We start from the raw sequence: 26,401 nt of genomic DNA on the forward strand, positions 1-26,401 counted from the left end.
GAGTTCTACAACAACCAACACAAAATTTTTCCTTTTAGAGTTTTTATTACAAAATTAAAACAATCCATATCACCATACAGTGCATTCAGAAAGTATTCAGACCCCTTCCCTTTTCCACATTTTGTTACACCTTATTCTAAAATCAATTAAATAAAAACATTTCATCAATCTACACAGAATGACAAAGTGAAGAAAAAAAAAACGTAGAAATGTTTGCAAACAATGACAAACAGAAATAGCAATAACAATGACAAACAGAAATACCTTATTTACATAACTAATTAGACCCTTTGCTATTATACTCGAAATTGAGCTCAGGTGCATCCTGTTTCCACTGAGCATCCTTGAGATGTTTCTACAACTTGATTGGAGTCCACCTGTGGTCAATTCAATTGGACATGATTTGGAAAGGCACACACCTGTTTGTAAGGTCCCACAGTTGACAGAGCAAAAACCAAGCCATGGTCAAAGAAATTCAGTAGACCTCTAAAACAGGATTGTGTCGAGGCACAGATCTGGAGAAAATTACCAAACAATTTCTGAACACAGTGGCCTCCAATATTCTTAAATGGTAGAAGTTTGGAACCACCAAGACTCTCCCCAGAGCTGGCCGCCCGGCAAAACTGAGCAATTGGGGGAGAAGTGCCTTGGTCAGGGAGGTTACCAAGAACCTGATGGTCAGTCTGACAGAGCTCCAGAAATACAGGTGTGCCAAACTTGTAGCGTCATACCCAAAAAGAATCGAGGCTGTAATCGCTGCCAAAGGGGCTTCAACAAAGTACTGAGTTAAGGGTCTGAAAACCTAAGTAAATGTGATAGTTACGTTTTTTTAATTGTAATAAATTTGCAAACATTTCTAAAAACCTGTTTTTGCTTTGTCATTATGGGGTATTGTGTGTAGATTGAGGTAAAACAAACTGAATCGATAGACTTATTCTAACGTAACAAAATGTGGAAAAAGTCAAGGGATCTGAAAACTTTCAGAAGGCACGGTATATACAGAAATAGCAGTCTGACTATAGTAAACAATGTACACAAACACTAAAGGTGGAGCGGCTATTGGGAAACTGTCTTCAGGTCAGCTTTTAGTTCGTTTCTCTTCCCAAGGTGAAAGTTCCCGTAGAGTCACACAGTACCGTGTCCATGAGAAAGCACTTACAGAGAGTGGATCAGATCTTAGATCAGCTGTCTGCTTTGTTATAATGGTTTAGGGGTTAGAAAAGAAACAATGTAGCAGCACACGAACCAAGTATAGCAACTGATCTCAGGTCAGTTTTAAAATCTGTCCACAATAGGCTACTGTATCAGTGGTGCGAGTGTTCATAGATTGAGGAAGTATGAGCTGATTCCAAACAAGTTATCAGCTGTGCTCCAGAGTGTGCAGTCAAAGAGAAGAGGTGGTTAACTGGTCTCAGATCAGCTTTGACAAGTGTCTCCCAGCTGAATGCTCCCGGTCACATGGGCAATGAAACAACGGAGCAGGTATATCCCCGAAAAATGGAGAGAACTGTCGATTGGGAGAAAGAGAGAGAGATCAATATATAGCTGCTTCAATTTTTTGAAGACATCCAAACATATTTGCATGTATAGAATTGTCGAGGCCTGCTATACACAACACAGGACAGAGTAATGAAGTAGTTGTCAAAATGAGAAAGTAGGTTTGCCTACCTGTGAAGAATGACAGTTAACATACTAGGGTATGTGTATGTACAGTTTACGAGCCATTATAAACGGGGCCCTTCCGTGTTAGTAAATTAGCGCATTAGTGTGCTGGTATCTGTAGAGTAGCACCTCAGTGGGTCTGTTATCAGTTAGTTACTGGTGTGAGATATTCTTCCGACACTCAACCTCTACGGAAAGTGCAGCCGGACGAAACCCCCAAGGCCTTGGCCGAGAGGCAGAGAGTGTGAGTGACAGTCAGTCAATCTCTCACACACACACACACAGTCTGTCACTCCTGCACACGGTCATTCCCCTCCCTCCAATTTCAATGACAGTGTGCAGTCAGGTCCATGTGTGTGTGTGCCCAACCATACGTGCGTGTCACTGCCACCATTATCTTGTCTTATCTGATCACTGATAGCCATCTGACCCAAGTAGATAGGTAGGTTTTATTTACACAAATGCATGTGTGCACTTTCACAGTTTGCAATAAAGTAGACTGAACTGCACTGCAGCTTACATAAGATAATATGTAAGCTGCACTGTGACATAATCCAGTCTGTCCTTTCCCGTCACCTAAAGAATTAGGAAGACGGGTTAGTCAAACTACAGCGCTAAACGATGGCACCACTTTCTGGTATTCAGTGAAGGCAACAGAGATTTTACAGTACAATATCACGGTACTGTATGGTGTGGTTGGCATGACGATGGAACTGAAGCATACCGTTCCATTATCTAAAAGGATGAACAAGAAATATCTGAGATGATAGGCTATATACATGGCGTACAAAACATTAAGAACACCTTCCTAATATTGAGTACTGTACTGTCTTTGTATCCATTGATGTAATTCATGTTTTGATGCATTTTTTTATATTTACATAGGCTATTCATCTCAATACAGACTATACCAAACATGAAGAACCCCTTCCTAATATTGAGTTGCACCCCCTTTTGTCTTCAGAACAGCTTCAATTTGTCACAGCAGGGACTACAAGGTGTAGATGCTGGACCATGTTGACTCCAATGCTTCCCACAGTGGTCATGTGTGCTGGATGTCCTTTGGGTGGTACACACATTCTTGATACACACGGGAAACTGTTGCGCTTGAAACACCCGTCAGCATTCAAAAGGCACTTCAATATTTTGTCTTGTCCATTCACCCTCTGAATGGCACACATACAAAATCCATGTCTCAATTGTCTCAAGGCTTAAAAGCGCTTCTTTAACCGGACTCCCCTTCATCGACACTGATTGGAGTGGATTTAACAAGTGACATCAATAAGGGATCATAGCTTTCACCTGGATTCACCTGGTCAGTCTATGTCATGGAATGTTTAGTACACTCAGTGTACATTTTGTATGTAAGCAGTCAGCCACACTTTCTTCCTGTAGACGATGACAATTCCATCTGTGATGACCTTGGTCTAGTCATGCGATTGCTACAATGACACGAGTGAAATGAGTGAGAGAGGGTGTGTCAGTCGGTCTTTTTTCAAATAAGTGAGAGTCTCTGACGAACTCCATGTCCTTGAATATTGAGCAATAGTAATGGCTTCTTTTTGTAAGCACAAACTCCACCATGGCTTGTTAAGCCTATGGGGAAAGGAATGGGGGTTTTGGAGGCTTTTCTGATAAATGCAGAAAATAAAAAAAAAGGTATTAGGAGATCATAAATGCATCATAATTCCCCAAAAAGTGACGTCAGCTGATAAAGGTTATCTGATTAAAAGAATTACGTATAAGACATATGTATTTTTTTAAATCAGATAATGTTCATCAGCTAACGTCACTTTTTGGGAATTTTTAAGCATTTATGCAATCAAAACGAGCACATAAATGCTCCACAATTCCTAAAGGTCATTAACTCACAGAACAAAACATCTCCTAAACCTGTGTTAACCTTACTTTCGGTATTTATCCCAAAACCCCACTCTTTCCCCATTCATTTCCGTCATAGCAATGGCCGTACGAACCAGAGGTAACACATTGTTTAGGACTATAAAGGCGAGCTCTATAACGATGTGTGTGTAATTCTGACATCACATTGACATTCTGACATGGCAAGTTCACAGTGACAAGCAATCGGTCTAAAAAGAGAGATATATATGGTGCACAATTTGCTGAAAATAGTAGGGTGTGTGGGTGACTCACCTGACCAGGAAGGGCTGTGGGAAGCATCTAACAGTTTGTGTTATGGCGTCCTGAAGTTGCAGCAGGTTAGTCAACAGCACCCCCTGGCGGCACTTATCGATCTTGGTCACCACAATCTGCGTCACACACCAGACAAAACAAGAGCTTGACAAAGATGCCTCATTAACAAGTTCTGATAGGCTATACGATCATGAATGAATAAACAGGTTGTCATTGTGCGCTAGTCCAAATCAGACACTGTGTTCCCAATTCCCAAGCAAAACAAAAACGGTTCTATGAGGAACAATAGCGAACGCTTTTCGGTCATCTTCTGGGTGGTTTAGGACACTGCAAGCGACAAGGGCCTGGATTTTATTTGCAATATGACAAGTGCATCCATTCATTCCATGCAAGTACATCAATGGGATCATTTTAATCTGACGCCAGTCCTTTAGTCTGTTGTGGCTCCACAAGGTGGAGATAAGCTTTATTTAAGATCCCCGTTGACATCATTTTAGTAATGTGGTCAAAGTGCTTAATAACCTGATAGCTTGAATAATTCACAGCTCCATGCATTAAAGCACAGGACAGGGCCAATCAATAATGGCCAGATCCAGGACTGCAGTTTTTAAATAGCTGAGTGGGACAAGTTAGAGCGTTCTACATGAAACTGCGCTCTACAGTGAGTGGGATGGAACATAACACACTAAGGAGGAGGGAGAGAAAAGGCTTAAATGGCATGCAATGAAAATGGAGAACCTAGATTACAGCAAAATTCTGTAAACTTAACATATACAAGGACACAAAACAGAAGACAGTTGTTTAACAATGCCCTCGTGCCTGCCATCCATCCATCCATCCATACATCCATAGAAGTTTACATACACTTCGGTTGGAGTCATTAAAACTCGTTTTCAACCACTCCACAAATTTCTTGTTAACAAACTATAGTTTTGGCAAGTTGTTTAGGACATCTATTTTGTGCATGACACGTAATTACCAACAATTGTTTACAGACAGATTATTTCACTGTATCACAATTCCAGTGGGTCAGAAGTTCACATACACTAAGTTGACTGCGACTTTAAACAGCTTGGAAAATTCCAGAAAATGATGGCATGGCTTTAGAAGTCTCCGATAGGCTAACTGACATTTAAATCAATTGGAGGTGTGCCTGTGGATGTATTTCAAGGCCTACCTTCAAACCAAGTGCCTCTTTGCTTGACATCATGGGAAAATCTAAAGAAATCAGCCAAGACCCCAGGGAAAAGAATGTGTTGATCCTTTGGAGCAATTTCGAAACGTCTGAAGGTACCACGTTCATCTGTACAAACAGCACGCAAGTATAAACACCATGGGACCACGCAGTCATCATACTGCTCAGGAAGGGGATGTGGTTTGTCTCCGAGAGATGAACTTTCTTTGGTATGTAAGAAAAGTGCAAGTCAATCCCGGAACAACAGCAAAGGACCTTGAAGATGCTGGAGGAAACAGGGACAAAAGTATCAATATCCACAGCCACTGCTCCAAAACCGCCATAAAAAAGCCAGACTACGGTTTGCAACTGCACATGGGGACAAAGATCGTACTTTTTGGAGAAATGTCCTCTGGTCTGATGAAACAAAAATAGAACTGTTTGGCCATAATGACCATTATTATGTTTGGAGGGAAAAGGCGGATGCTTGCAAGCCGAAGAACATCATCCCAACTGTGAAGCACGGGGGTGGCAGCATCATGTTGTGGGGGTGCTTTGTTGCAGGAGGGACTTGTGCACTTCAGGAAATAGATGGCATCATGAGGGAGGGAAATTATGTGGATATATTGAAGCAGCATCAGTCAGGAAGTTAAAGCATGGTCGCAAATGGGTCTTCCAACATTGAGCCCAAGCATACTTCCAAAGTTGTGGCAAAATGGCTTAAGGACAACAAGGTATTGTAGTGGCCATCACAAAGCCCTGACCTCAATCCTATAGAAAATGTGTGGGCAGAACTGAAAAAGTGTGTGCGAGCAAGGAGGCCTACAAATCTGACTCAGTTACACCAGCTCTGTCAGGAGGAATGGGTCAAAAATTCACCCAACTTATTGTGGGAAGCTTGTGGAAGGCTACCCAAAACTTTTGACCCAAGTTCAACAATTTAAAGGCAATGCTACCAAATACTAATTGAGTGTATGTAAACTTCTGACCCACTGGGAATGTGATGAAAGAACTAAAAGCTGAAAGAAATCTCTTCTATTATTCAGACATTTCACACTCTTAAAAGGAAGTGGTGATCCTAACTGACCGAATACAGCAAACTTTTACTGGGATTAAATGTCAGGAACATGAAAGCCAAATACATTTCAACTCAGGTTTTCATGTTCCAGACATTTAATCCTAGTAAAAATTCGCTGTATTAGGTCAGTTAGGATCACCACTTCATTTTATTTATTTATATATGTTCAATTAAAATAGAGGCTATAGAGGTTAATCTCACCACGTAAGGCCGACTGAACTCTTCACACATCTCCAGGGCGATCATATCTGCCTCCTGCAGCCCAACACTGCCGTCCACCAATAGGAAGGTCCTTACCAGACTGATAGAAATGTAACACAGCAGAGGGAAGCATGATCATGTCACACAAACAGACAAATGCATTCAATCTACATCAAGACTCTCCAACCCTGCTCCTTGAGAGTTACCGTCCTGTTGGTTATCAAGCACACCCAATTCTAATAATTAGCTGGTTGATAAGCTGAATCAGGTTAGTTTGCAACTGGGATTGGATCGCAAACCTACAGGAGGGTAGCTCTCCAGAAACCGGGTTGGAGAGCCCTGATCTACACTGAACAAAAATAGAAATGCAACATGTCAAGTGTTAGTTCCATGTTTCATGAACTGAAATATAAAATACCAGATTTTTTCCACACACACAAGTTTTTCTTTCCAATGTTGTGCACAAATGTATTTACATTCATATTAGTGAGCATTTGTCATTTGGCAAGATAATCCATCCACCTGACAGGAGTGGCATATCAATAAACAAATTAAACAGCAGGATCATTACACAGGTGCACCTTGTGCTGGGGGACAACAAAAGGCCCCTTTAAAAATGTGCAGTTTTGTCACACAACACAATGCCACAGATGTCTCAAGTTGAGGGAGCATGCAGTTGGCATGCTGACTGCAGGAATGTCCACCAGAGCGGTTGCCAGAGAATTTAATGTCCATAAGCTGCCTCCAACGTCATTTTAGAGAATTTGGCAATACGTCCAACCGGCCTCACAACCGCAGACAGTCCAGGATCTCCACATACGACTTCTTCACCTGCGAGATCGTCTGAGGGGTGGGGGAGGTGCTGAGGAATATTTCTGTCTGTAATAAAGCCCTTTGTGGGGAAAAACTCATTCAGATTGTCTGGACCTGGCTCCCCAGTGGTTGGACCGTTGCCCTCTCAGGCCCACCCATGGCTGCACCCCTACCCAGTCATGTGAATTTCATAGATTAGGGCCTAATGAATTTATTTAAATTGACTGATTTCCTCATATGAACTGTAACTCAGTAAAATATTAGAAAATGTTGCATGCTGCATTTAGATTGTTGTTCAGTATACTTACTGTACATTGATTGACGGCCACATAACGTAAAGCTAAAACATCCCGAAAACCTACTTTTTTCTTGAACCCAGATAGTGCTCCACCATCTCCACAAAGTCCTTGGGAGCCCTGTATCCATAACCAGGCATGTCCACCATGGTGAAAGCTTTGCCCACTTTGAAAAAGTTCATCTTCTTGGTATGGCCCTGAGAGAGAATGGATAAAATGCCAGGTAGTGAAAGTACCTTAGAGAATGTATGGAATGAGACAGAGCGATAACACAATGTAGGACCCCCCCCCCCCAATAAACAACAGATCTTAGTTTACTCACTGGTGTTTTGGAGACTCGAATTTCTACGTCAGGAGCCAGGGAGAACAGAGCTCTGATGAGAGACGACTTCCCCACATTACTCCTGCCGATGAAACACACCTGGCAACACACACACAATCACCACGATCAATATTACAACACATCAGCAAACATCCAAAAGGGTATAAGGACCTAAACAACAAGCTGACCAAATTGAAAATATTAAATATACTACCGTTCAAAAGTTTGGGGTCACTTAGAAATGTCCTCCTTGTTTTTGAAAGAAAACTTTTGTTTCTGGCCATTTTGAGCCTGTAATCGAACCCACAAATGCTGATGCTCCAGATACTCAACTAGTCTAAAAGGCGGCCAGTTAACTGTTTTCAGCTGTGCTAACATAATTGCAAAAGTGTTGTCTAATGATCAATTATCCTTTTAAAATGCTAAACTTGTATTATTTAACACAACGTGCCATTGGAACATAGGAGTGATGGTTGCTGATAATGGGCCTCTGTAAGCCTATGTAGATATTCCATTCAAAATCAGCCGTTTCCAGCTATAATAGTCATTTACAACAATAACAAATGTCTACACTGTATTTCTGATCAATCCGATGTTATTTTTAAAATAAAAAAAAATAAAAAAGTGCTTTTCTTTCAAAAACAAGGACATTTCTAAGTGACCCCATACTTTTGAAAGGTAGTGTGTATATATACACATGGGGAAAAAAACGTTTTTTTTTTTTGTATTATCACTTGATGTTAAAGCTTAGTGTACGTAGATATTTGAAAACTAGATAAGTTCACCTTAAAGTATATTCTGCGATGCTGAGCACACTGCTTTGGGTTTGCAACTGTGTGTTGCCAGCCATGATATAAAAATCAGTCATTTGTAGAGATATGACAGTGTGCTACTGTAATATCCCTGGAGTCCCAGCGGACAATCAGAGCTGCTCGAGCCATCTGTCTCTGACACAAGATGGAGTCTGTCTGACACAAGATGGATGCAGAGAGCCGCTCCCCCATGTTGCCCGGGGGATAAATCACACCGACAGGGGAGAGGTGGTGAGCCGAGCGGTAACTAAAACCACGTGTCTCACAATCACTGAACCCTCTGGCTCTGCACCACTCCTCTCTCCAAACATCGTTCCATTTGGAACTGCGGGGAAGAATCGAGGTTTGACTGAGGTGACATGAATACATTTCAGAATTGAGTTAATTTATTAAGCCATGGCCAATGTTCACTTCATTCCATTGTTATAAGCATAAGAGCATGAAGGAGGGGGCGAGGGTTAATCTGCCCATTCCACACACTTAGCCATCCCCCCCAGTCTTCCACCCACCCACGCATGTGCCCCCACACACACCAGACCCGGGTTCAAATACATGTATTTGAATATTTGTTATTTAATATACTTTCCCTCCTGTGTATTTTAGTATTTGCACAGCCCAAAACTATTTTTTGTATACAAGTACAGTACCAGTCAAAAGTTCAGGCACAGCTACTAATTCAAGGGTTTTTCTTTATTTTTACTATTTTCTACATTGTAGAATAATAGTGAAGACATCAACACTATGAAATAACACATATGGAATCATGTAGTAACCAAAAAAAGTGTTTAAATATATATATATATTTTTAAATCAAAATATATTTTCTATTTGAGATTCTTCAAAGTAGCCACCCTTTGCCTTTGACAGCGTTGCACATGCTTGGCATTCTCTCAACCAGCTTCACGAGGTCGTCACCTGGAATGCATCTCAATTAACAGTTGTGCCTTGAAAGATGTTCCCAAAAATCAACATTTTTCTTAATGCATTTGAGCCAATCAGTTGTGTTGTGACAACGTAGGCGTGGTATACAGAAAATAGCCCTATCTGGTAAAAGACCAAGTCCCATGTTATGGCAAGAACAGCTCAGATAAGCAAAGAGAAAAAGGACAGTCATCATTACTTGAAGACATGAAGGTCAGTCAATCTAGAAAATTTCTGGAACTTTCAAAGTTCTTCAAGTGCAGCCGCAAAAACAATCAATCGCTACGACGAAACTGCCTCTCATCAGGACTACCACAGGAAAGAAAGACCCAGAGTTACATCTGCTGCAGAAGTTCATTAGAGTTAGCAGCCTCAGCAATTGCAGCCCAAATAAACGCTTTACAGAGTTCAAGTAACATACACATCTCAACATACACTATTCAGAGGAGACTGCGTGAATCAGGCCTTCATGGTCAAATTGTAGAATGGCGCCGGAGGGGATGCCTGACGTTTTAAGTACTCCTAACCAACTGTGCTATTTTGTTCGCTTTTTATTTAGTTGTTCACTACTTATTTTACACAATGTTGCTGCTACCGTCTCTTATGATCAAAAATAACTTTTGGACATCAAAACAGCGATTACTCACCTTGAACTGGAAGAAGCTTTTTCCTTTAACGAGTCCGACGCAAAGAATATACTGCTTTTTCAGGAACAGGCCCAAATCCCTGTCATTTGCGTGAAGGAAAGATGGAGAAAAAGGGGGCGGAGGTCGGGCTGCCATCTGAGAATTTGTAGGCGAACGAGTAAACCCCCACTGCCATCCGTTCTATTGGCCAACGTACAATCATTGAAATATAAAATCGACCTTGACCTACGATCAAGATTATCCAACCAATGAGATATTAAACAATAATGCTTATGTTTCACAAGTCGTGGCTGAACGACGACACGGATAAAATAAAGCTAGCAGGATTTCCCATGCACCGGCAGGACAGAGAATCTGCGTCTGGTAAGACAAGGGGTGGGGGTGTGTTTCTATTTTTCAATAACGGCTGGTGCGCGATATCTAATATTAAAGCAGTCTCAAGGTATCGCTCACCTGAAGTAGAGTACCTTATGATAAGCTATAGACACACTATCTGTATTATTTGTAGCTGTCTATTTACCACCACAAACCGATGCTGGAAATAAGACCGCACTCAACTAACTGTATAAGGCCAACAAGCAAACAAGGAAATGCTCATCCAGAAGTTGCGTTCTTAGTGGCCGGGGAGTTTACTGCAGGCAAACTGAAATCCATTTTACCTCATTTCTACCGGCATGTCAAATGTGCAACCAGAGAGAAAAAATACAACTCTGGACCACCTTTACTCCACACACGTGTACAAAGCTCTCCCTCGCCCTCCATTTGACAAATCTGACCATAATTCTATCCTCTGGATTCCTGCTTACAAGCAAAAACTAAAGCAGGAAGAACCAGTGACTCGCTCAATACGGAAGTGGTCAGATGACGCGGTAAAAATTCACAAAGCCGCAGGGCCAGACAGATTACCAGGACATGTACTTAAAGCATGTGTGGACCAACTGGCAAGTGTCTTTACTGACATTTTCAACCTCTCCCTGACAGAGTATGTAATACCTTCATGTTTCAAGCAGACCACCATAGTCCCTGTGCCAAAGGATGTGAAGGTAACCTGCCTAAATGATTACCGTCCCGTAGCACTCACGTCAGTAGCCATGAAGAGCTTTGAAAGGCTGGACATGGCTCACATCAACAGCATCCTCCCGGACACCCTAGAACCACTAAAATTTGCATACCGCCCCAACAGATCCACAGATGACACAATCTCAATCGCACTCCACACTGCCCTTTCTCACCTGGACATAAGAAACAACCATATCAGAATGCTGTTCATGGACTACAACTCAGCATTCAACACCATAGTGCTCACAAAGCTCATCACTGAGCTAAGGAACCTTGGGACTAAACACCTCCCTCTGCAACTAGATCTCCTGACAGGCCACCCCCAGATCTGCCATGCTGACCCTCAAGACTGGGGCCCCTCAGGGGTGTGTACTTAGTCCCCTCCTGCACTCCCTGTTCACCCACGACTGCATGGCCAAATATGACTCCAACACCATCATTAAGCTTGCTGACGACACAACAGTGGTAGGCCTGATCACCGACAACGATGAGACAGCCTATAGCGAGGAGGTCAGAGACCTGGCAGTGTGGTGCCAGGACAATAACCTCTCCCTCAATGTGTGCAAGACAAAATAGCATATCGTGGACTACAAGAAAGGGTGGGCTGAACAGGCCCCCATTATTTTATTTTCTATTTCACCTTTATTTAACCAGATAGGCTAGTTGAGAACAAGTTCTCATTTACAACTGCGACCTGGCCAAGATAAAGCATAGCAGTGTGAACAGACAACAACAGAGTTACACATGGAGTAAACAAACAACACAGTAGAAAAAAAAGGGTCTATATACATTGTGTGCAAATGCACGAGGAGGTAGGCAAATCATTAATTAACATCAGAGCTGTAGTGAAGCAGGTTGAGAGCTTCAAGTTCCTTGGTGTCCACATCACCAACGAACTATCATGGTCCAAACACACCAAGACAGTCGTTAAGAGGGCACGACAACACATTTTCCACCTCAGGAGACTGAAAAGATTTGGCATGGGTCCCCAGATCCTCAAAAAGGTATACAGCTGCACCAGAGAGCATCCTGACTGGTTGCGTCACCGCCTAGTATGGAAACTGCTCGGCATCTGACCATAAGGCGCTACAGAGGGTAGTGCGTACAGCCCAGTACATCACTGAGGCCGAGCTTCCTGCCATCCAGGACCTATATACTAGGCAGCGTCAGAGGAAAGCCCAAAAAATGGTCAGAGACTCCAGTTACCCAAGTCATGGACTGTTCTCTCTCTGTTGTCAAGGCAAGCGGTACCGGAACACCAAGTCTAGGACCAAAAGGCTCCTTAGCAGCTTCTACCCCCCAAGCCATAAGACTAATTATTCAGCAATCAAAAAAGGGCCACCGGACTATTGACATTGACCGACCCCCCCCCCCCCGTTAAGAATAGAGGAGGTGTGATGGTCTGCTTTGCTGACACCGTCATTGATTTATTTAGAATTCAAGGCACACTTAACCAGCATGGCTACCACAGCATTCTGCAGCGATATGCCATCCATCTGGTTTGCGCTTAGTGGGACTATTAATTGTTTTCTACAGGAGAATGACCCAACACACTGTGTAAGGGCCATTTGATCAAGGCGGCGAGTGATGTAGTGCTGCATCAGATGACCTGGCCTCCACAATCACCCAAACTCAACCCAATTGAGATGGTTTGGTATGAGTTGGACCGCAGAGTGAAAGAAAAACAGCCAACAAGTGCTCAGCATATGTGAGAACTCCTTCAAGACAGTTGGAAGAGCATTCCAGGCGAAGCTGGTTGAGAGAATGCCGAGTGTGCAAAGCTGTCCTCATACAATTTTCAAATATTTTTCCAAAACATATTTCAAATGCCCTGAAATAATCAGTACTAAAAGTTTGGCAAAAAAGGCAAATGTTTATATACAATTATGTGAACAGATGTTTTAAGTAAATGGCCATAAAATCAAGATGGAGGATAGCCTTATGTCTCACCTAGGGTCAGCAACATCTGTTTCACTCTTGATCTCTGGTCCAGTCGTCAAACAAAATCATACAACCAAAGTCAACACTGTGGTAACATGATTGCTGCTTTTCTAATTTTGAGGACAACAACATCTGAAGGATAATGATGCCGAAGAGGAAGGTTTGCAACCTGTAAGTTCCACTGACCTTGAAGTTCACTTTCCACAGCATGAAAGATGCTTTGCTCACACACTATAGCTCACCATTAGACTGCCTTAAAATCTACAGATAAAGGCTTTGGAAATGGCTTTGCTGAGGTTATTACTGTCTCCCACTATCCCAAGCCCACATGTGCACAGGATCACCTTAGTGTGTCCCCTACAGCGCCTTCAGAAAGTTATCATACCCCTTGACATATTGCACATTGTTTTGTTACAGCCTGAATTCAAATTGGATTAAATATATATTTTTTATCTACACACACACACACACCATAATAGCCAAGTGAAAGCATGTTTTTAGAAATGTTTGCTAATTTATTGAAAATTAAATACAGAAATATTTTATTTACATAAGTATTCACACACCTGTCAATACTTTGTAGAAGCACCTTTGGCAGCGATTCCAGCTGTGAGTCTCCTCTGGATACGTCTCTTAGATCTATCCACGCGTGGAATGTGCAATACTTGCCCATTATTGTTTTAAACATTATTCAAGCTCTGTCAAATTGGTTGTTAATTATTGTAAGACAATTCTTTTCAGGTCTTGCCATAGATTTTCAAGTAGATCTAAGTCAAATCTGTATCTCGTCCGTTCAGGAACATTCACTGTCTTCTTGGTAAGCAACTCCAGTGTAGATTAGGTTATTCTACCTCTGAAAGGGGAAAGCATCTCCCAGTGTCTGGTGGAAGGCAGACCGGGTTTTCCTCTAGGATTGTGTTATGGGATATATATGAATAATGACTAAATGATGTATAAAATTTAACAATGAAATATAACTAAACAGAATACTACCCTGTCACTGTATGAATCTTATTATAATCAAAACACTGAATTTAATGTGTGTAGTTTTAGTCAAGAATTAGAACAAGGACTTTCTGTTCCTTGTTAGAAACGAATGGAGCTATTGTCATACCGGCTGGAAAACTGTGTTCCTTACAGGACATTCTGTCTCTACCCAGGGAGGGGAGAGACCTTGGGCTTGTAGTAGATTGTTTAACAGGTGGCAGACAATGTGAGAAGGCTTGTGAACTATATTGCCATTGTATCTGAAGAGGAGGGACATTTATGACGAAATGCGAGGTATATAAACCAGAGCGCTCGAGAATTAATGCTATTGGTTAATGTTGATGACTGGTCTCTGTCTTTTTTATGTAAATAAGAACCTTACAAATTCTTATAAACGGACAGTGTTTTAAATGAATTGGTTAATGAACACATAGGAACTAAATTCCTCTAACAGATTGTGCCTGTGTTTAGCTCCATCATTTCTTTTTATCCTGTAAAACTCCCCAGTCCTTAACGATTATAAGTATACACATAACATGATGCAGCCAACACAATGCTTGAAAATATGGAGAGTGCTACTCAGTAATGTGTTGTATTTGATTTGCCCCAAACATAAGAAAAACATGAAAATAATGTTAAACACTATTATTGCACACAGAGTCCATGCAACTTATGTGACTTGTTAAGCACATTTTTTATTCCAGAACTTATTTAGGCTTGCCAAAACAATGAGGTTTAATACTTAGGGGCGGCAGGTAGCCTAGGGGTTAGAGCATTGGGCCAGTAACCAAAATGTAGCTAGATTGATTCCCGAGCTGACAAGATAGAAATCTTTAGTTCTGCCCCTGAACAAGGCGGTTAACCCACTGTTCCTAGGCCGTCATTGTAAATAAGAATGTTGTTAACTGACGTTGCCTAGTTAAATAAAAAGGTTACAATTTTTGTTTTCATCCTCAAATTATATAGACTCTTAGACTTCATTTGACACAGTCTGACTAGCTATGGGATACATCGGAATCTGTGTATTGTTGAACTCCCTGAGTTGTGCACGGAAAATAACCATACCACAATATAGCCATTTCCTGTCAACAAAGGCAAATGTATAATTTTTAGGAACTTGTGTCCCATGGTGTTTATACTTCCATACTATTGTTTGTACAGATGAATGTGGTACCTTCAGGCGTTTGGAAATTGTTCTACAATTTATTTTCCCATGATGTCAAGCACCAGAGGCACTAAATTTGAAGATTGACTCAAATTATGTCTATTAGCCTATTGGAGGTGTACATGTGGATGTATTTCAAGGCCTATCAGAATCTTCTAAAGCCTTGACATCATTTGACATTTTTCAAGCTGTTTAGAGGACCGGTCAACTTAGTGCATGTAAACTTCTGACCCACTGGAATTGTGATACAGATTATTTCACTTATAATTCACTGTATGTAAACAATGGTTGGAAAAATTACTTGCATCATGCACAAAGTAGATGTCCTAACCCACGTGCCAAAACTATAGTTTGTTAACAAGAAATGTGTGGAGTGGTTGAAAAACAAGTTTTAGTGGCTTCAACCTAAGTGCATGTAAACTTCCGACTTCAACTGTACATATTCCAGCATTCTCTGCAGTTGTGGAGTGGCTTTTCCAACATTGGAGGACATATCTTCAGACCAGATCGCTGCTCCATGTCTGACAAGCTTTTTGAAACCCTGATGTTGTAAAAAAAATGTAACAATAACATCTTTTCATCTTTCTTGAGACACCAATGTTAAATTGAAGCTGCATATTGTGATCTAAAAGTGAAATAAGACCTAGCCTATACAAGTGTTTTTATTTCAAATCAAACTACTATGTACATTCACAACTATTTTAACATACATCCAACACACATCCCTCCACCTACCTCTGGCTGGTTCTGTGAGGGCGCGTGTTCCATCCTCACGGCGGAGGTGTGGTAATCAATCTTGTGTGAGGGGGACGGGGAGAAGAGTTTCTCTGCCTTGGTTATGTCCTCCACACTGGGCTGGAAGAGCTGGAAGTGGCCCCTGTCCACTGAACAAGCCAAGTGGGGCTCCAGCTCACTGAAAGGAAACAGCAGGCTCCGGAGCTTCCTCTGGGGGAGCAGGGAGGCTTGATGGAAAGAAGCCAGATTGTGGGCACCCTGCTGGGATGCAGTCCAAAATCCAGTCCCTGGCTTTAGCCATAGCCTCCTGCAGAACATCCTTTGTTTGATGTGTGAGCTGCAAAGGTATGATGTCTTATAGGTTATTTCTGTGTATTTTTTTTTATATAGTAACAATTGTTGGTTGACTGTTTTTGAATACCACTATGCACCGCCCTCACACAAGTGTAGGCAATTGTCATTATCACCTAAGCACTTTAATAATAATACAATGGGTTTGGCACATCTCTTGGTGCTCTGATAAAGTCACAACTGTCGGAACGCGTTTGCCTGCCCGGACGAAAATAAAAAGGTGAAATGAAGGTGACGTCTTTCAAAAATATTATACCGTCATTTCCCAATGTTCATGAACTTGGGATTTAATGGGTAACGTTAGGTTAACAAATGACATGGCTATTATTACATTTTATGGCAACTTGCTAGCTAACTGTTTACTTCGCAATTCTTAATTAATTAAACTTACCCAATGACTTGCTGAAATACTACGCCAATAATTCCTGCGCGTTTAAATGTGACAATACATTTTTTGATCAAATTACGAAGAGATGCATTGTTACACGTACATTTTCTAGTCAACGTCCTCCATGTTTGATTTTTAATGGTTACATTGAAATGCAACCGGCAGACAAAAGTTGACACGATTGTAGTTCCGCCTTACAACCACCCTCTCCATTCTCGAAGTCTTTTTCTTCTTCGATGAGGTTTAAAGGCAGCCACTTACCGCCACCTACTAGACTGGAGTGGAACTCCCTTATACTTTGCATGAAAAAATAAATATATAAACAAATACCCTACAATCTATCACTACACTCACACAAAAATAAAAAATAACACCACACTAGTCCACTATTTAAATCTATTTAGTCCTACCTCAGGCCAACAACCTGAAAGGATGGGACTCCACCACTTAACACACCCAGTAACTCTTCTGATGTGAAGTCATGCACACCAAATACCTCTCTGCGGCTACCACAACCTCCATGTTCTGTGACCTACATTCTATCCCTGCAGTACAGTTAATAACCATTGCTATAAATGCTAAAAATCCAATCTTACTGAAACATATATCACTTGTTGGCCTATCCCTCTGTACTGGTACAGATCTACTACAACACCACTCCGCTCAGGATCCCTCCACCTTGACCCATCTTCCTGTACTTTCCCCAATGCTACACATTCCTTTGTCCTCATGGCCTTCTGCACACTTCTCACACCTAGGAATCTCCCTTCTACACACTGCTGCCACATGCCCATAAGCTTGACACCTGTAACAACGTAATGTATTCGGCACAAGAGCTCGTACAAGATAACGTATATCCTAACATCAAACATCAAAACTCAAAAGAACAGACAATGACTCTTCTGTTTCACCACTCATGCCGCCATGTTTCTTTCCCCCATTCGTCTAACGTGGAGCGCCTTCTCCTTCTGACCAGCAGAAACACAAACAATTATCACAAGACCACTTCTGGTTAACCTTACTGATTCCACAGCTCCCAACTCTGTTTTCACCCACCCTGAAACCACAAATGGATCAGCCAAAAGGCAAGGGTCCACTTTTTCCAAAAAACTTCCCTCCTACTGTCACAGACTCATCTTTATCCTGACCCTCGCTGCAAGCCTCAGGCCCCGAGAACTTCACCACACCTACCACCTCCAATACTTCACCACACCTACCACCTCCAATACTTCCCCACACCTACCACCTCCAATACTTCACCACACTTACCACCTCCAATACTTCACCACACCTACCACCTCCAATACTTCACCACACCTACCACCTCCGATACTTCACCACACTTACCACCTCCGATACTTCACCACACCTACCATCTCCGATAATTCACCACACCTACCCCCTCCAATACTTCACCACACCGACCACCTCCAATACTTCACCACACCTACCACCTCCGATACTTCACCACACCTATCCCCTCCAATACTTCACCACACCTACCCCCTCCAATACTTCACCACACCTACCACCTCCGATACTTCACCACACCTATCCCCTCCAATACTTCACCACACCGACCACCTCCAATACTTCACCACACCTACCACCTCCGATACTTCACCACACCTACCCCCTCCAATACTTCACCACACCGACCACCTCCAATACTTCACCACACCTACCACCTCCGATACTTCGCCCTCGATCACTTCCATTTCTCCTCCTGTCTTCAGCTCACTCCGTTTACACTTGCATTCTTCTTTAACAAGCCATCTCCATTTTTTGAAATTTTTCGCTGACTCAAGCTCACCCTCTTCCTCCCTCTCTTAGACCTCCTCTGCCTCTCTTTTCCCCTCCATTCCTCCTCCGTATTCCAAGTACATGCCTCCTTATGATAATACTGCACTTCTCCTGACATGCATCTTGTTCTTGCCTTCTCAAGGGACCCCATTTAACCGGCTGTCACAATCTCCGTACAAACAGCACGAATCCCTCAGGATGTAATACTCAACAGTGCAGCCCACTTCTAAAGCAGCTGCTTCATCTTGATGTTCTTCTTTATCAAAAGCTACCGCAACGCTTTTCGATTTCCAGCAAGTGTGCTCTTCCAACCACCATCAACCGTCTGAAATCCCTGTCAGCATTGAGTTTCTGCATGAACAGTTATTTCTAACTACATGTCACTCATATATATTGTTGATGTAGTTGATGTAGTCCCAAAAAATGCCTCAGCATTAGTCTTCCAACAGGACAACCTTCCAACAGGACAATGACCCTAAGCACAAGGCCAAGACAACACAAGAGTGGTTTCGGGACAAGTCTCTGAATGTCCTTGAGTGGCACAGCCAGAGACCGGACTTGAACCCAATTGAACATCTGGAGAGACCTGACAATAGTTGTGCAGCAACGCTCCCTATCCAACCAGACAGAGCTTGAGAAGATCTGCAGAGAATAATGGGAGAAACTCCACAAATACAGGAGTGCCAAGCTTGTGGTGTCATACCCAAGAAAACTCAACTCTGTAATCACTGTCAAAGGTGCTTCAACAAAGTACTGAGAAAAGGTTCTGACTACTTATGTAAATGTGATATTTCAGTTGTTGTTTTTTTATGAATTAGCAAACCTGTTTTCACTTTGTCATTATGGGGTATTGTGTGTAGATTGATGAGTGGGGGAAAAAAACAAACAATTTAATCAGTTTTTAGAATGAGGCTGTAACGTAACATGTGGAATAATTCAGAATATAGTATTTATCATCATTAGTCATTTAGGTCAACATTGGATCATTCAGAGATCCTCACTGAACTTCTGGAGAGAGTTTGCTGCACTGAAAGTAAAGGGGCTGAATAATTTTGCACGCCCAATTTTTCAGTTTTTGATTTGTTAAAAAAGTTTGAAATATCCAATGAATGTCGTTCCACTTCATGATTGTGTCCCACTTGTTGTTGATTCTTCACAAAAAAATACAGTTTTATATCTTTATGTTTGAAGCCTGAAATGTGGCAAAAGGTCGCAAAGTTCAAGGGGGCCAAATACTTTCGCAAGGCACTGTATATATATAAAATGTTTAAACAGGACAAATCTGAGGGGGCATGATGCCGCTGAAGGCAGCCCTCATTTTGCCTGAATTAAGCCCACCCTTTCCCAGCAGACATGCCCACATTGACATGATGTGGAGGCAATGCGGGCTAAAATATTGGCCCAATTAGGCCAATGCACTTTTTCTATTTAATAGTTATTAATTAATTGATCTATTAATTACAATTTAATTCAAAGAACAAATACATATTTTTCAAGCCTTAAAGATATTTAGGCAACGTGATACATTGTACCACAAAGATAACTAGGCGTTTACGATCATAAAGTAGGTTTCCATGCAGTTGGCGACAGATTTGTCGAATTTTAAAAATAAAATAAAAATTCCCACCAGAGATGTTTCCATCAAATTAAGTTGTTGAGGATAAAAGGCTGTGCGTGAAATAACTTTTGCGGTTAAATCCCAATTTACTGAATAAAAATACTAGTCGGATCTAGGAAACAATTTTCTGATTCAATGCGGCACTTGTATATATATTTTATTTGATTTATTAATTGATAGGGGACAATGCTTATAATCAACATCAATATTACAATAATGCAACATCCATGTAAATGTGCCGGGGTTAGCCAAAAGCTAACCCGTAGTCCCAGGGCTGCTACACAGCCACAATACAAATACTCACTCAAACAGTACAAAATACAAATACATTGCATCAACTAATATATAATTCTACTATCATCAACTGTTGTCTTACATATGAGGAACCACAGAAAACTCAATGTACAGGTTTGGATAGAGTTGAGCCATATATTCAATTTACATTTCAATAATCAATATAATAAGTAAAATAATCAGTGCAGCTTCTCAAGTGCATGGGCATTGTATTCCAGTATATTGTAGCTCTAGCAGAGAAGACCGATTGGCCGATTTTACTGTGTCGAAAAGGGACAACGCAATCCCCTCTAGTTACTGTCCTTGTGGTTCTGGGGATGCTTTCCTTGAGGATGATATGGGGGTGGAGGGGTAAGACCATGCAGGATGTTAAAGACAAGGCTTGCACCTACATACTGCTAAAAGCTATCCAGACTAAATTATGTTTGTAAATTATATGACAATGGTGGTAACTGTTTGGTTTGTTATCAAAAATCTTTAGTGCTTGTGGAGTGATTCAATTGGTTTCAGAATAGGAACTTCTGCTTGTGACCAGCATGTGAGGCAATATCTCAGATGTGAGAAGATCACAGCATGCGTATATAGTTTGGCGGCCTCCAGAGGAAGGAAAGGTCTGATAAACCTAAAGTTGGATAATCCAAACTTGACCGTGTTAACCACCTTCTTCACATGTTTCTTAAATGTCAAGTTGGAGTCCAAAATGACACCAAGATACCTGAAGTTAGACACAACTTTCAGATTCTCCCCATTAACAAGAACAGCTCGTTGGGAAGAATAAATGGATTTCTTCAAGAAGTACATATAAACAGTCTTGTCTATATTTAAATGCAGGCAATAATTATAGTCATCCATTTTTTAAACATGTACCATAGCTTCAGTTAACATGTTAACAGCAGTTGTCTATTATTTTGAGTGTACATACAGAACAGTATTGTCTGCATACATACTGTATGCATGTTAATTTGTGGGCAAGAAAGTGCGAGGTCATTTATATAGATGCTAAACAGAAAGGGGCCTAATATTGACCCTTGTGGGACCCCAATGTTATAGTAAAGAGAGTCCAACTGAGTGTCCCCCAAACGTACCATTTGACTTATGTTTGTCGGATAGGAATACATCCAACTAATGACTTCAGTGGACACATTAAAGGAGGATAGCTTGGATAGGAGGATCTCATAATTCACAGTATCAAAGGCCTTTTTAAGATCCAAAAAGACTGCGCCGACATCACCATCTATGTCCAGTTTAGATTTAATGCACTCCAGAAAATAGCAATTGGCTGTTTTGATAGAATAGTTAGTTCTGAATCCAAATTGTATTTGATGCATGGAGTTGCCCTGAATGAGGTGATCAGTCAGATTATCAGTCACACATCTTTCAGCTACTTTTGATAGCACTGGAAGAATGCGCGGCAGGGTAGCCTAGTGCCTAGAGCGTTGGACTAGCAACCGAAAGGTTGTGAGTTCAAACCCCTGAGCCGACAAGGTACAAATCTGTCGTTCTGCCCTTGAACAGGCAGTTAACCCACTGTTCCCAGGCCGTCATTGAAAATAAGAATTTGTTCTTAACTGACTTGCCTGGTTAAATAAAGGTAAAAAATTAAGTAGGTCAGTCATTTTCTACCAGTGGTGGGTCACCAGGTTTTAAAACAGGTATCGCTGCAGCAGACTTCCAAGCATTGGAAGAACCCATATTTTATGGACATATTAACTAGATGTAGATTAGGGGCAATCAGAGAATATTTGTGTCTCTTCAGGAATAAAGTATCAAGACCAAATACATATTTTGTTCTAGAGCTCCTGAAGAAGCTAATAATACTGTCCACTGCTGATGCTGAGATTTCAGGAATTTTGAATATTGGTTTATTATTATCTATGGGAGTGAGAACTGTGGTCTTGGTTGAAAATCTTTGAGCCAGTTCCCTGACAGAGTCAACAAAAAAAGGTGAGGTGAATATGAAATCGGAGTCTTGAATTAGAATCCCATTAACCTTTAATTCAGGAGGTTAATATGGTTCTTATATCTCTTTTTAGAGAGCTTTCTAACCACCAATGTAACATTGTGGTCAGATATGCCAGTTAGTAAGTTACTGGACTTAGTTATTCAATCACGTCTGTTAGTAAACACCAGATCAATTTGAGTCTGGGATGACTGTGTTACTCTGGTTGGACCTTGTATTATTTGAGTCAGGTTGAAATAGTCTATGATCTCTTTGAGTTTTTTCCTACAAGTTTTGTGCCCCCAGTTTATATTGAAATCGCCCATGAAGATGATTTCCTTCTTATTATCACATTCTTTAAGCATGGCATTGTAACGGTTTTCTATAGGTGAAGGAGAGTCAGACCAAAATGTGGCATGGCTATTGCGATTCATGTTTAATGAAACAAAGTAAACACGAATCAAATACAAAAACAATAAACGTAACGTGAAAACCGAAACAGCCTAAACTGGTGCAAACTAACACAAGACAGTAACAAGGACAATCACCTACAAAACCCAACACCAAACAGGCTACCTAAATATGGTTCCCAATCAGAGACAATGACTAACACCTGCCTCTGATTGAGAACCATATCAGGCCAAACATAGAACTAGACAAACTAGACATGAAACATAGAATGCCCACTCAGCTCACACCCTGACCAACCAAAACATAGAAACATACAAAGCAAACTATGGTCAGGGTGTGACAGTACCCCCCCCCCCCCCCCAAAGGTGCGGACTCTGGCCGCAAAACCTGAACCTATTGGGGAGGGTCTGGGTGGGCATCTGTCCGCGGTGGCGGCTCTGGTGCTGGACGTGGCCCCCACTTCACCATAGTTTTAGTCCGCCACCTTGTCCGCTTCCTTGGCCTCCTAACCATGGCGACCCTACTATATGACCCCACTGGACTGAGGGGCAGCTCGGGACAGAGGGGCAGCTCGGGACAGAGGGGCAGCTGCTCGGGACAGAGGGGCAGCTCGGGACAGAGGGGCAGCTGCTCGGGACAAAGGGACAGCTGCTCGGGACAGCTGCTCGGGACAGCTGCTCGGGACAGAGGGACAGCTGCTCGGGACAGAGGGACAGCTGCTCTGGGCTGAGGGGCTCTGGCGCCTCTGGGCTGAGGAGCTCCGGCAGCTCCGGGCAGAGGGCGGATCCTGGCAGGCTAGCAGATCTGTCAGATCCTGGCTGACTGGCGGATCTGGAAGAGTCTGGCTGACTGGCTGATCTGGAAGAGTTTGGCTGACTGGCGGATCCTGGCAGACTGACGGCTCTGGCTGCTCCATGCTGGCTGGCAGCTCTGTCTGCTCCATGCTGATTGGCAGCTCTGGCTGCTCCATGCTGACTGACGTCTCTGGCTGCTCCATGCTGACTGACGTCTCTGGCTGCTCCATGCTGACTGACGTCTCTGGCTGCTCCATGCTGACTGACGTCTCTGGCTGCTCCATGCTGACTGACGTCTCTGGCTGCTCCATGCTGACTGACGTCTCTGGCTGCTCCATGCTGACTGACGGCTCTGGCTGCTCCATGCAGACTGGCGGCTCTGGCGGCTTCATGCAGACTGGAAGCTCTGGCGGCTTCATGCAGACTGGCAGCTCTGGCGGCTCCATGCAGACTGCCAGCTCTGGCGGCTCCATGCAGACTGGCAGCTCCTTGCAGACTGGCAGCTCCTTGCAGACTGGCAGCTCCTTGCAGACTGGCAGCTCTGAACAGACTGGCAGCTCTGAACAGACGGGAGACTCCGGCAGCGCTGTAGAGGAGGAAGGCTCTGACTGCGCTGAACAGGCGGGAGACTCCGGCCGCGCTGGAGAGGAGGAAGGCTCTGGCAGCGCTGGACAGACGGGAGCACCTGTACAGATGAGCCGGAGAGACAGCCTGGTGCGGGGGGCTGCCACCGGAGGGCTGGTGCGTGGAGGTGGTGACGGATAGACCGGACCGTGCAGGCGCACTGGAGCTCTTGAGCACCGAGCCTGCCCAACCCTACCTGGTTGCATGCTCCCGGTCACCCTGCCAGTGCGGCGAGGTGGAATAGCCTGCACTGGGCTATGCAGGCGAACCGGGGACACCATGCGCAAGACTGGTGCCATGTAAGCCGGCCCAAGGAGACGCACGGAGCTGGAATGTATCGCACCGGGCTATGCACCCGCACTGGGTGCCCACTCAGCTCACACCCTGACCAACCAAAACATAGAAACATACAAAGCAAACTATGGTCAGGGTGTGACAGGCATTTAGATGGTCATAAAACGAAATATCAGATAGTTGGTAGTCGATATAATCCAATAATAGTGAGAGATATATGAGGGGAGAGGAAGACATTCAGCCCCATACATTCAAGGTCATTGGCATGTTTCCATATGGTACGATTGCATTTAAAGTTATCTTTCATGTACATAAGCAATCCTCTCCCTCTGCCCTCTCCCCTATCCCTCCTGAATATGGAATATCCAGGGACATTAAAGGCAGATATATAAGAAGATTCTTCAGCCATGTCTCAGAGAAACAGAAAAAAAAATCAAGATTAGAGTCAATCAATCTGTTCTCTCAGAAATAATGTTACGAATATTCATAAGACCTCCCAATATTCCTCTAGGCTTGGAACAAGGGGCCCAGAGCATTTTAGCCTGATTATCGGTACCCTGGGCCGATTGGGTGTTTGCTGATTCCGGATTATTTGAATGATGGCCAGCACTGATGTTTGGCCTCCTTCTTTTGTATTCCGCAGAGTTGCACCGCCTTCGGGGTCCCTTATTATCCTCAGAGATTTCTATTGGGTTATGATTGTCACTGGTCTCCGTAGCCACTTTCCCAACTTCAATTTTAGCATTTTTTTCTCTTCTTATTTTTCTTGGAACGAGAGGTGTTGTAGACTCTGGCTCACCAAGTACCAACTCCAATGTTTCATTCACTCCGTCTTTGTCCTTGGGTGCTGAGGAGTTATCCTCTTCAACCTCAGTCTCACATTCTGTCATCTCAGCGATATGTGATACGTCTGCCCTACTCACGGGGACAGGATTGTTGTCCTGCACATCCTTTATGCACCTTGTGTTGTCCAGTGTAGTAGGACTGTACTTTACCATCTCCTGACCCCCTCTAGCATGGGATTGTGTCAGCCTGTCCTGTCTATGCGCAGAACCTTGTCCATCATAAAATACATTGATCCAGCGAGGGCCCCATCTTTACAGACCGTGTTATAGGAATGATGGGTGCTGCTTCAACATACAAAATGATCTCCTTTGGAGCAGTTCGTAAATTGACCCTTGTATCTTATCATGCACCTCATCACTCTCCCCACCAGCTTACATCCAGCTTTAGCCAGAAACTCAGTCACAACACTATCCTCTGCTGATTCAGGTAGTTCTTTATTTGTAACAGCCATGTGCGACTTCAAACTGAACGGATTATTCTCTTTGAACACAACATGTTTTCCTCTGACTATTATTCCTCTGATCAGAAGCTTTGACCTTGCTTCCTTACTGAGAATAAATATACGCCAGAGGGCATGTACTCTCTGTACTGACCTCAAGTGTTTTGGATGAATTTCGTGTATGAGAGTGTGGTAGAGTTCCTCCTTCTTGATGGGGTTGGCTATGGCCTTCTTTGTCAGGATTTCTCTCTCCATGCTCCATGATAAAAATAGGTAAATGAGTCTCCTTTGGGGCATTTTCGACCCAGAACCTTGCTTCCAGGTCTCATTTTCCTTGACATCAGTTTTTGCATCGCTGAAAATAGCCACAACTACATCAGCCATTTTAATTATAGTGTTGATGATTAAAGTAATTTGTTTAACATTGAAATATATCAACAAAACTATTCAGCATTATACAGCGAGGATACTTCTTACTCAATAATTGACTACAAGTTAGCAAATCGGATATGTAAACGTTTCCTAGTTCCAATTTGCACATGAATGCAGCAATAATAAAAGTTCAATTGGTTTCCATCGCATTTTCAACTCTACTGATGGTTTTGTCTCAAAAATATTTGTGTGCACTCTGGT

The 26,401-nt window shown here is 42.6% G+C and overlaps 1 protein-coding gene across 1 annotated transcript; it reads right to left on the reverse strand.

Annotated features, from left to right (window-relative positions):
- Positions 1-25: 25 nt before the first annotated feature.
- Positions 26-16,863, reverse strand: gtpbp8 (GTP binding protein 8 (putative)). Its single transcript, XM_064976045.1, has 7 exons — positions 16,710-16,863; positions 15,968-16,304; positions 7,701-7,799; positions 7,445-7,575; positions 6,270-6,369; positions 3,817-3,932; positions 26-1,507 (listed from the first exon to the last, which is right to left on the reverse strand). Exons 2-7 carry the CDS (start codon positions 16,283-16,285, stop codon positions 1,417-1,419), a joined length of 855 nt encoding a protein of 284 aa, XP_064832117.1. The 5' UTR covers positions 16,286-16,304; positions 16,710-16,863; the 3' UTR covers positions 26-1,416.
- Positions 16,864-26,401: the final 9,538 nt, after the last annotated feature.

This window comes from Oncorhynchus masou, chromosome 10 (assembly GCF_036934945.1).
Source record: "Oncorhynchus masou masou isolate Uvic2021 chromosome 10, UVic_Omas_1.1, whole genome shotgun sequence".
Taxonomy (NCBI): Eukaryota; Metazoa; Chordata; class Actinopteri; order Salmoniformes; family Salmonidae; genus Oncorhynchus; species Oncorhynchus masou.